General features: G+C 38.8%; 1 protein-coding gene across 1 annotated transcript in view; it reads right to left on the bottom strand.

Annotated features, from left to right (window-relative positions):
• The window catches only part of UROC1 (urocanate hydratase 1), a 1,269,467-nt gene extending 1,256,643 nt beyond the window's left edge, over positions 1-12,824 (bottom strand). Inside the window, exons 1-2 of the mRNA XM_044078604.1 lie at positions 12,750-12,824; positions 12,513-12,649 (exon numbers count right to left, since the gene is read on the bottom strand). Of these exons, the coding sequence (XP_043934539.1) occupies positions 12,513-12,644 (132 nt within the window). The 5' untranslated portion in view covers positions 12,645-12,649; positions 12,750-12,824. The remainder of the gene's footprint in view (positions 1-12,512; positions 12,650-12,749) is intronic.
• Positions 12,825-13,047: the final 223 nt, after the last annotated feature.

Below are 13,047 nucleotides of genomic sequence, written 5' to 3'. Positions count from 1 at the left end.
CTAAATCTGTCCATGTGCTGTACAACTGTATGTCATACTAGAGGTCATGCCTTAGATAAAACATGTTCAGTTCTCCAGTTTCTATCTACATTATTCAAAATGACAGTAAAATGTGTCACATAGTAATGTAAAGATATTTATGCATTTAGTAGTCAGAGAAGATGGAGTAACTTGGACAGAAGAATGGGTACTATGCATAAGACAAGGTAACATGTCTACATTTCTCAGAGAGGAGTAATGTACTAAAAAGAATGTACAGTATTTCTACTTACAGTAAATGCTGACTGTCACAGTTAAGGCTGCATAAACAAGAAAAATCAGGAAACAAGAGGCTTAGGAGCAGCAGTAGCCAGAAGATTTAGGCCGAGTCAACAGATCCTAAAATGCAGGAAATATTCGAACTGTGCACACTAAAAAAAGGCAGTGAGAAATGGATACGTGCAATTACTTCAGATTTGTGGCACAGAGATTACAGGACAGACTGCTAAACTGTCACAAACAGTGATGTAATAACATATACTGCCACTGAGCTAAACAGTGATGTAATAGCATATACCGCCACTGAGCTTTTTAAACATTCACTTCAAGTGCAAGACTTGTCCAAACATGCGTATTCATTACTCTGAGACAGTTCTTTAATGTGGCCAAGAAACTGGAAAATCAATCATGAAGCAGAGAATCAAGCAGGTAGGGCTGTGTTGGCTCTTTCATAGGAGCACAGCAGCAGCAGCATGAGAAACTAGCTCAAAATAATGGATACTTGTGCAAGTTTCCCCATTTTCCCTATCAGGATTTAAGCAGATTCTGTGCTTGATATTTTCAACTATTTCCACTGTTTGAATCTTTGGCGAACATATAGCCTTAGCAGTATCTTTACCAACTAATAAAATGTGCTGCATTTTAATAGTCTTCTTTCACTTGTTATCCTGTAAAAATCTATCATCTGCTACTCCAACTTTTCTGAACTAAACTATCATTAACTTCCTTTATACAAATGAGATGCATTTTACTCTATGTCTTTACATCTCTGAAGTTATTTAGGTGTAGGTATACATATGCATGGGACTGCCCTTCATACATATATCTGTTTACCCACATGCTCTACCCTGTCCCTTAATCTGCCTTGTGTATCAGCACACTCCCACTCAACTCATTTATGAACAGTCTACCAAGTTCCAGAATTCCAAATTTACTCATAAGCTCAGCAACATTTGGCAACCACTCCAAGCGAGAAAGTGAGTTTTGGTCCGATTGCAGCCTAATACAAGACTGATAAGCAATTTTATTTCTGCACCTGCACATTATTTGGCATCTTAATTGCATTATTTTACTGTTTTTCATGCTGAAATTGCACTTTTTGATGCATCTCTAGTGAAAGAGTACAGGGGACTTGGGGGTGTTTCTTGGCTCAGGATTACTTAAAAGGACTAAAAGTTGTGATTTCTGATTGACCTGATGGCCCTTTGCTTTATTTTTTTCAATTTTCTCTACAGCTATAAACTCAATGCACAATACAACTTATTATGCAGCAGCAGCTGGCAGTGACCTGTACAGTAGCAGTTAGTTACAATTTAAATTTTCACTATAAAAACACCCCTAAAATTTCCTCATCACTTAGTTGTGCATACAGCAACCATTTCGGGAAAGCACACCCCATGAGTTTGGTCTTTGATAGAATACTATTACATGGAATACTATTCTATGTAATCTTCATTCACAGCAACCTAACTAGCTAGCTATAAACCCCTCTAGTACCATCGCCTTACAGAACACCAATCAAGGATTCATAGCCATGGACATGCACTTCCCTGCTATCTCTGAAGCTAGACTGGTGGATACGGGTGTCTCGAGGCTCTGCAGCAATCCCCTCATGTATACAAACCACCACCTAATTCTTTGTGTTTGAGTTATAGCTACAGAATGTTACTGGAGGCAAAGCTCTTGCATACAAGCACTTATACAGAGCAGGTTGTCAATAATACATATACTATACCCACATCACATTGCATAGACAAAACACATAGAACCACATAAGCTGAGACTCTTAAATGCAATATCCCAAAATCAAAAAGACTTCCCAAGCATTGCAGTAGCAAATATCCTCATCAGCCTCTACAGCGCTCAAAAAGAGATGCACACTGCCACATCCCACAGTGTCTCAGCTTCAAAGCCCATAAAAGCATACCTCCACACCACTTAATATTTGTGTCACGGGAGACTCCATTTTGAGATACAAAGATATCCCACTCACTGGGTTAAGTAAGAATAGAGTGTCACAGTCAGCTGCCTATCAGGAGCCAGAATCCAACAAATCACACATACTCAGGTCATTGGAAAGCAAGTACCAATATTACTCTGTCATACCATGTGGTATACAAGTGACCCGAGATGAACCTATCTGGATGAAGACAGACATGATAGAGCTCTTGGATTGTGTGCCTTAAGCTCATACAAGCCTAGCATTGAACAGAATTCTACCTTCTCAAAGCATTATGCACAATATAAACAGAAGATGATTGACTACTAATTGGCTTAAATTGACTAATAATTGTCTTAGTTTCTGGTGTAACTCCAAGTGGGTACAATATTTGTCAGCATGGAAGGCTAGAGTCAACAGACCACACTGCTTTAGCAGAGATGGTCTGTGCCCGTCCCCCCTAGGATTTTGAATACTGGCAAAAATATTTTCCTACCCCACAGTGCCTTTTTCTATACTATGCCAAATTGACAAAGCTCTGACATAGCAAAATGAAGCCTAGAAAATCTAAAGATATTAACTACTTAATGCCAGGAGTCTAAACAAGAAACTGTACTCTCGCCAAGCTCTTCTCACCTTGTAGAAAGCAAATATTTGTGCAGTTACCAAGACATGGTTTAAAGCTGTGGAAGGACCCCAGCTGTGCATGGCTACAATGCCTTCTACACATATAGACAAGCTACTGTATGAGCAGGAACAAGGGTGGAAGTGTCAATTCATATGAACAGTCATACCTCGAGTCTAGTCAAACAGGACGATGTGCTTGAGTTCCTCTGTGTCCAAATGACCACAGGCAAAGTCCCATACCATTTCCTTGCAGGTTATAGGTCCCTGTCTATGAAATGCATAACACATACTTAACTCACTCGAGCTTAAAACACATTTTTTGTATTGTAAAAACAAACAAAAGGAAGCAACATGCCACATCTGCAGAAAAATAAAAGCAATTTATTCCACACAAGGCAAAGGTGAGCACTTTCTTGGATTAAACCACTTCAGACATTAAAAACAGAACAAAACCCCAATTTTATACCATTTCAGAACAACTCAATTGATAAAATCCCCATCTTCATTTAAAGGCACACAACATAAAAATTACCACTCTCAAGAGATTCACTGTGTCACCTGAAAAAAGCTTAAAGTCAAATTGCACTTAAAATAAAATTCATAGCATAGAGATGTACAAAAAGGGACATACAAATATATATGACTAAACATATGCAAGTTAACTACTTAAGCAAATCCCTGCCCAACAAAAATAAGCTTAATATTTATTTTATCATTCAGTCCCTTCCCTGTACTAGCCCCAAGTCTCACAATCCATTCAAGTTCTTTGGTCTCAACTCTCAATTTCATACCTCCACCTCTGCCATTGTCTATGACCCTATCTATAACCATAACAAATCTGTGTGTGTCTTCATGCCTCTCAACATGTCTCTCCAAAGCATTTGGTTTCCACTAACCTCCCTATGCTCTCTCATTCTATCCCCAAGTCTCCTGGTGGTCATACCAACATTGAATGACATACAAGCCAGACAATGGGGCAAGTAGACAATGTTGACACTATTACAATTTGCTGAGAGTTTAAATTTCAATACTCTGGATGCTTGAATTCTTCACTGGTGTCTATATATGCACAGAAATTACATCCATTTCAAGGCAGAGTATCATAGTCACTCACAGCACAAGCCTGTGCCACCCCCCATTGTATCAGAGGTCCACATAATATTCTCTTTAAGTTCTTTTTATTTTTAAAACTGTAAAATATTACAGTTCCTGCATTAGATCTCCTGTAATGCCTTGACATTACTGGAATAAGTAACTGACATCCTCATACATTGAGCATTATCCCCTACCATAGATGATGGCAATACATCAGAAAAATCTCCCCTCATTATTCCTACTATCCAGAACTTCTGTTAGAATACCTTGAAGCTCATTATCAGCATAACCCCTCTGTAGGAACCTTGCTCTAAGTTCATCAAGCTCACCCTCAAACTTATCTTAGTTCGCTGTTAATCTAGATGTTCTGAGTCCTTGCCCCCTAACAATGTTCTTGAAAATATGCTGGGGGTGCATACTTGTTCTATGCAAGTAACTGCTCCTATAGCAATCCTTCCTATGTATCCCAGTCTCAAAACAGCCATCAGACCTCTGGTTCACCTTCACATCCAGGAAATCAAACCAATCAAATGAACTCAATCGTAAATATCAGAAAAAGGGTACTTCCATTCAGATGTGAAAAGAAGGGGTGCAAAAGTAGATTCATCCCCTTCCAATAAAAGGAAAAGGTCATCTACAAACCTCCTGTAGAACTTCAGGCGCTTGCCATACTCTCCCATGAGATGTGCCTTCTCCCAGAAAACCATGACAATGTGGGTCCCACACATTCTGAGGAAGGGACATGCTCCCCCAGTACTCTCCAATTTGTCTGGCCACAATGAGAAGGGAAACAGCATCTTATTGACTAACAATGGAGCACAGAGTAAATGCAGTGACCTGATGTTGCTGCCACACAGCACAGGGGATGTACAGGTTCTACCAGCTACCACTTACACCTTATCCCATTCCACAGGCACCTTTTTTGCGATCGACTGCAGAGCAGGAGGCGCCAGAAATGGAAGGCTTCCCAGGAGGAGGAGCAGCAGCCATTGACCATCAAAAAGATGTGGCAGTAAGGGAGCATACGCTAGTATGGAATATTTCACACAGGGCATTGACTGGTACTGAAAGCAAGGTGTTGAACAAAGATATGTGTTTTATTCCAGCTAATAAAATGACAGTAAATGACAATGTACTGGAATTAGAAGCTTTTACACGTAGTATAATGTTAAATATGCAATTTGGTGAATGCTAGTGATACTACTGGTATTAATGTTTTTTTAAGAAACCAAGTGGGTATATTCCTGCTAATACAGTATTAGAAGCCTTTGAGAAAGTTTGCATCAGAGAAATATATAATCTTTATGACATTAATGGTTTTGGTAAATGTTTCAACAATCTCAATAAAGAAAAAAGGGCAGCTTTGAACTGTTTATGGAATGATGCCTCAATTTTCATGAGACCGGTGGACAAAGGAGGGTCGCTGGTAGTAATGGACTATTCTTCCATGTTTAATGTGCTAGATTAGACCAAGTTTTATTCTAAGGTTGATTTTCAGCAAATTCAGAGATATAATGTTTCAATATATAATGCTCTGTATGAATGCTTGCAATGCCATATCATTGACTTGGATTTGTTTCATTATTTTATTGTTAAGAACCTAGTGATTCCAATAGTACAGGGTCTCCCTAAAGTTCACAAGAACCCACTGCAGCCACCAATGAGACCCATTGTGTCGGGGAGGGGTTGATCCACGGAAACTCTATCCATTTATGTTGAACGACATCTTTAATCTGTACTTAGAAGGAACAGCACTATTTTATTAGATACTAAACGGTTCCTGAGGGACCTACATTCATTCACTAGTATGCATGAGAATGCAGGTAGGCTTTTGCTGGTTACTATGGATGTACAATCCTTATTCACCATCATCCCAAATGAGGTGGTATTTTAAGAGAGTATTTGGTAGGGGATGGTATGTATGATAGGCAATGCTTTGACTTCCTTTCATTACTCATGGAGCACATTCTTGAGAATAATCTGTTTATGTTTGAGGGTTTATTGTACAAGCAGTTGGATGGCATAGCCATAGGCACTTCTTGTGCCAATGGCTACGCCAATATTGTCATGGCCTTCTGGGAGAAGGCACATCTCATGGGAGAGTAATGCAAGCACCTGGGAGAGTAATGCAAGCACCTGAAGTTCTACAGGATGTTTGTAGAGGATTTTTTCCTTTTATGGGAGGGGGATGAATCTACTTTTGCACCCTTCTTTTCACATCTGAATGGAAGTGCCCCTTTTCTGAGATTTACGATGAAGAGTTCATTTGACTCGGTTGATTTTTCTGGATATGAAGGTGAACCAGAGGTCTGATGGCTGTTTTGAGATTGAGATACATAGGAAGGATAGGAGCAGTTACTTGCATAGAACAAGTATGCACCCCCAACATATTTTCAAGAACATTGTTAGGGGGCAAGGACTCAGAAACATCTAGATTAACAGCGAACCAAGATACGTTTGAGGGTGAGCTTGATGAACTTAGAACAAGGTTCCTACAGAGGGGTTATGCTGATAATGAGCTTCAAGGTATTCTAACAGAAGTTCTGGGTAGTAGGAATAATGAGGGGAGATTTTTCTGATGTTGTATTGCCATCATCTATGGTAAGGGATACTTGCTCAATGTATAAGGATGTCAGTTACTTATTCCAGTAATGTCAAGGCATTACAGGAGATCTACTGCAGGAACTGGAATATTTTATGTGCCGATGATGAGGTTAAATGGTTAGTGCGGGAAACCCTGAAGTACAGTTTTAAAAATAAAAAGAACTTGGAGAGACTATTATGTGGACCTCAGTTACAACCAGGGGTGGCACAAGCTTGTGCTGTGAGTGACTGTGGTACTTTCCCTTGCAATGGATGTAATTTCTGTGCATATATTGACACCAGTGGAAAATTCAAACATCCAGAAATGAATAGAGTGTTTAAATTTAAACTCTCAGCAAATTGTAATAGTGTCAACATTGTCTACTTGGCCCATTGTCTGGCCTGTATGTCATTCTATGTTGGTATGATCACCAGGAGACTTGGGGATAGACAGAGAGCATTGTTATGACATAGGGAGGTTAGTGCAAATACATGCTTTGGAGAGACATGTTGAGAGGCATGAAGACACACACAGATTTATTTTTATGGTTATAGATAGGGTCATAGACAATGGCAGAGGTGGAGATATAAAATTGACCGTTGAGGCCAAAGAACTTGAATGGATTGCGAGACCTAGGGCTAGTACAGGGAGGGGACTGAATGATAAAATAAATATTAAGCCTATTTTTGTTAGGCAGGGATTTGCTTAAGTAGTTAACTTGCATATGTTTAGTCATATATATTTGTATGTCCTTTTTTGTACATTTCTATGCTATGAATTTTATTTTAAGTGCAATTTGACTTTAAGCGTTTTTCAGGTGACACAGTGAATCTCAAGTGTGGTAATTTTTATGTTGTGTGCCTTTAAATGAAGGTGGGGATTTTAATCAATTGAGTTGTTCTGAAATAGTATAAAATGGGGGTTCTGTTCTGTTTTTATTGTCTGATGAAGTGGCTTAGTCCATGAAAGCACTCCCCTTTGTCTTGTGTAGAATAAATTGCTTTTATTTTTCTACAGCCGTGGCCTGTTGCTTCCTTTGGTTGTTTTTACATGATATTTGAAGGTTTTTTAGGAGCACAGCTTACCATTACCACTTATTTTTTGCTTCTCTACATTTTTTATGTACTTCCAGTTCACACCTATATTGTCTTACAGTGTCCAGGACTTAGCAGAAGACAAAGTGACTTACCAGCTAATAGGCAATATTAGAAAGGGCAAGGAGTTAACAAAATGACACCAAGATTGTTAGTCTAATTTCTCTACTGCAGGGCATCCTAATCTGTCACATTCATATTTTCATAACAGAGAGACCTACATGTTATTGAGGTATATGGTGTGAAACACCAGTCTGGGAGACAGGACAATTGACCATCAGTGCTAATTTTTATCATACCATGGTAATTACTTCTAGCTGTTTGTTAGTAATTATGGAAATAAGCAACGTTTCCACGTGTATTTATTACCTCAAAAGCCAAGTGACTTACATGAATTGAAACCTTAGCTGTTGAAGAAAACTGTGATGTTGATACTGTAAGACGCACATCTAGACAGATACTCAGTATTCTTTGATTTGCCAATTGTACAATTACCCATGTGTTATTATATTTCTATATCTCAATAAACATGTACTTAGAAGATTTTTTTGTTGTTACATGAAAGCTTATGTCTGGTTAACAAAAATGTTGTAGCATGTCTAGGCTGTACAGTTTAAAGTATGAAAACTTGTTTCTGAAAGTTAAAATATAATTTGGGATTTATAGTATTTTGCATTATAGTATTTTACAGTATTCATGGAAAAAGCATGCATGCAGTATAATCTAATTTGGGATTTATGTGCATTATAGTATTTTACAGTATTCATGGTAAAAGCATGCATGCACTATAATCTAATTTGGGGTTTATGTGCATTATAGTATTTTACAGTATTCATGGTAAAAGCATGCATGCACTATAATCACTGTTAAGAATATTTCTTAATGAGAACATTGCTATTTGTACTGTTCACAAATATTTACATTTGTTTCTCTTATGCTTTTTTAAGTTTATTTTTCATAAAATGCTCTGGAATTCAAGATGTGTGTATGCTGCTAAAGGTGTGACATTCAACATCACATAGGTGTTGATCTTACTGGAGTCGCAAACCATTTGACCCAATACCATATCCATAGATGGTTTTAACTCTCGCACTATAAACTGGGAATCATACAACACTCCAAATATGCAGGCCCAGAAATTCCTGAACTTTGCCAGTATAAATACCCCGGATCAGACAGTCCCATATTCCACTTTGGATCTGGTCCTCACCAGTACTGCAGGATGCTGCACCTTCCCCCAGTGTAATGTCCTCTCTGTTAAAGTTGGACCATAAAACTAACTTTGGGACTATTGAAAGGAAAACTACCTACTATGAAGTAATAATCTGGCAAAATTTCACCCCACCCCACCCCTGCAAACCCTGGGAATACTGCTTCTCATCTAAAATTGTTCACAGAGACCCTGCGCAATCATGTTAATACATGCAATGAGATAATGAAGAAAGTCATAATAGAAATTAAAAAGATTAACACTCAGCTGGATTAAACAAACAAAAAATACTGAATCGATCAAAACAAGAAACTCAGAGGACAAGTCATATCCACTAAAGCCAAATCTGAGGCTAAAATAACTTTCCAGGTGAAGGACAGCCACAAGAAGTCCTTCAGCTATGTTGTGTGCTGCCTTTAAGGTTGCAGATGATGTGCAGATCTAACTGTAAATGAAACCACCTACACAGAGCCAAAAGATATGGCAAATCTACTGGCTGACAAAGGAATTTCCAGTTTTACCCCTTCCCTCAGCCACCCCTTAGGAAATGCCATTGAACACACACACCCACCCCCAATTATCAAAAGGGAACTGGTCCTTGATGCACTCTCAAGGGACAAGAACACTGCTTTGGTGAGCATGCCAATATCCAGGATGCCTCCTAAATAGCATGAAGGATGACCTATCGGAACCACTAGTCATTATTTAACCATAGCCTCCAGAGAGGCTTCATATCATACAAATAGAGAACTGCAATGGCTATCTCTTTGCACAAGGATGGATCATCTACCTACCCCAGACACTACAGACCCATAAACCTGTCTAACCTCATATGCAAAATCATGGAAATAATTAACAAGGACAGAGAAGTCTACAAACACTAGATCCAACCCAGCTTTGTTTAGTCAAGGGAAAATCATGCTTGTTCAACCTGCTGGATTTTTCCATTGCTTTGGTAACCTTTTGAAAGAGGGCAAAATGGTTCATACCTTAACATGGCCAAGGCATGTGATACAAACACCCAATTTGGGCACTGCAGATAAACTCAGAATTAGGTATAAACCCCTATGTCACCTGCTAGATAGCCGGGTGGCTGTCAAATAGGACCGAAGTTAGGATAGTCCACCTCGACAAACAGGCCAGTCACCAATGGAGTCCCTCAGTCCCAGAGTCCCTGTGGGCTGGGCCTGCACCTTTTTTAACATCTACTTCTCTGAAATTAAGGTCAAAGGTCAGGATACTAATATTCCCAAAAAGGGTTGACAAACTACTGGTGTCAAAGCCATGGTATAAAACTCAATGCCAAGATAAGCTTAATAGTATCATTTAGAAAGTCAGCTACACCTGGAAACTAACATTAATAAGAGTAGATCTAGTAGTCAGGGATTTGAGGACACATGTAGACAATAATCTGGCCTTCAAACATCAAGTGCATGTGTCTATGGTTGTAAGGAAATCATTCTATGTTGAGAAACTTATAAGGCAGTCATCCTTCCACTCTATAAGGCCCTTATCAGGCCAGTCATTGAGGTATAATCCCCTTCAGCATGTACCTGGAAAGAGACATGCAACAAGTGAAATGCCCACATAAGTTTCTCACGAAAGGATACTGGGCATAAAAACCATGTCCAACATGGATGGTCTCAAAGCAGTTAACCTGTGGTCAGCCCCCTAAAGAGTTTTGAGGGGTGATCCATGCCCAGCATACAAAATATCCTTGGATCCTGCTCTGATGGATCATCTGCATACCTGCAGAAGACATAGCATCAGAATTACCTGATCTAGGTACTTGAATCTTGTTTGTAACTCGAACATGTATGTTTCTCAGAGAATACCATGCCTCTGGAACAGGCTTCCCATCCACGTGGAGCAGGGTTTTCTTTTCCTAATCCAATTAAAGCATAATTGGGACCAGTGGATGGGGAATTGAAAATTCACCCCTGATCTGTCACCTATGTTTCAAATGGATACAGGAAGACGGTAAACACTTTACCACAAAGCCCCAGCCTACATATTCCCCTTGAAATAACCTTAGAGTTATTAAATTTGTCAGATAACACATGGCTAGGCTTGAAAAGCCCCTGTTGTCATTAGCCTAGTATACACCCATGCACCAAGCAATAAATGCAAATACTTTTGTCTAATAAACAGTAAGATATGAAATGAGTGAACATCTGGATGGCAGATAGTAGCAACAACAAACTTAAAAATGGGACCTCGATTCACTTATATTAAATGATCTAAAGATACTAAAACGGTATAAAAATGGGGCAAAGTCATCAAGCAAACTCTTAATATGCACAGAAAGGAAAACACATTAACATAATTCTGTACATACTTTAGCGTTGTCCCATCTAGAATTGTATGTGCAGTTTTAGAAGTTCAATTTTGCCAGCTTACACAGTCTTTATCAGATATAACTCTCATCCTCCTACAGCAAGAAATCTAGACAAAGCCTAAAATAATGGTTGGACAAAGAATCAAAAAAGGATAGATTTTGAATGTTGTTCTTGCTAGAATAATGGAATATATGTTCGCATGAGTTTCTTAAGGATATCTGAAACTCAATGCAAGTCATTAGAGACTTCAGTGATTTGTCAGAAAACACAAATTTTATGAGGAACAGACCAAATATACAAGGCAAAAATCTGGGCATTCTGCTAAAATCTTGACAGTTGAGCGGTATTAGGGTTACCACCTGTCCCACTTTGCGAGGGACAGTCCCTCTTTGGGCAGTTGTGTCCTGACAAAAAATTGTAAAAATGGCAAATGTCCTGAGATTTTTAGACAAAATTATTTCCTATATTTTATGTAATAGTTGCATAAAACAGTTATTCTGTATCTAAAATACCTAAATGTTACAAGAAACAGAATAAGCAACTAAAATACTACAAGAATAAGCTTTTATTTAGGCAAAAAAAGTTAAGTTCTAACCTTTGTACTGACCATGGGTATGTGTCGGCCTGTAAAATCTGATGTTTGTACCAAAAATGTCCCACTTTGGCCATTTGAAAAGGTGGCAACCCTAAGCGGTATGAATTCAGACAGTAATTTCTACCTTGTAGAAATGACTGCAAGACTTCAGTATGCTCACTTTTGTATGTCCACTTTGACTTTGTGTAGATGGAGATATGGAAGAAACGTTTAAATATCTTGAAAGGGTCTCCCTGGCGATATTATTTCTAAATAAGAGAAAAAGATGCCCCAGAACACGATTGTGTGTACATGGTGAGAAAACGTCAGTATTATCTCAAGAGAAGTCCATTCAGTCCATTGTACTGAAAAACAGGATAAAAGATACAAGGCGAAATAATAACGGGAAACGTTTTAACTAGCTTTGTACGTTCTGTAACCGAGCAGATCAGGAAAGAAACGGTGTTTCGTGTTACTTAAAAGACAAAACAATTTCGTGAAATTACACGTAATTTGCTATATATTAATACTTCAGCACATTGAGACAGCCACCCAAATTCGCAGAAAATAATTAGTCTATAGCCTCAACATTATGATAACCTTTTCGTTTTATTCTTCAGACAAGGTAATAGATTTCATGCTTTTCACAAATTAAAAGACAGAATGGGTGCTGGTCTGTTCTATGGGGACATAAAATGAGGTGCGTGTCCCACCAGCAGCTGCTGGGCATATGCAAACAAGACTTAAGAAATCGCATGTGGATTTAATTAGCACAATTAACCCACCACTTACCTTCTCCTCCTCCAGGCTAAGATCTGGGGTTCTCATGGGTGCATGAGGCAGTTGTACATCTCTTCCAGGACTCACAGGCAGGGGGTTTAAGGGTAGACCCTTACACAACGCAGCAAGACTGGAACTAGACATAACAGCTGTGGAGAGAAAAAAATGTAATACTAGCTACAATAGAAATAATGAACTAAACCAAGCAAAATAACACGCATTCAGAACAGCAGTTTAAAGCTAGTACACCTGGAATGCGCTCCAGCTACAGCCACACGCCCCGCGCACTGATTGGCCAATATACCAAAAACTAGTGAAATAAGTAAATATCGCAGAGGTAAGCAGTTATCCTTTGTTATAATTAGGAGGCGTTCGTTTTCCTTTAGTGCCCTTAGACAGGTAACCACATAGTGAAATCTCTGGACAGCAGCACTTAAAAACGTATTTGTGTAGGCAATCTGACTGCGAATGCTGTTTATTTTTGGGGTCGCTAAAATCATTTAGGGCAATGGCTGACCTGGGTCCTTCTAAAATAGTCCATTATTAC

The sequence above is a fragment of the Protopterus annectens genome, chromosome 7.part1 (genome assembly GCF_019279795.1).
Source record: "Protopterus annectens isolate FY-2018-M chromosome 7.part1, PAN1.0, whole genome shotgun sequence".
NCBI lineage: Eukaryota > Metazoa > Chordata > Ceratodontiformes > Protopteridae > Protopterus > Protopterus annectens.
This window is presented reverse-complemented; position numbering and strand designations above follow the sequence as displayed.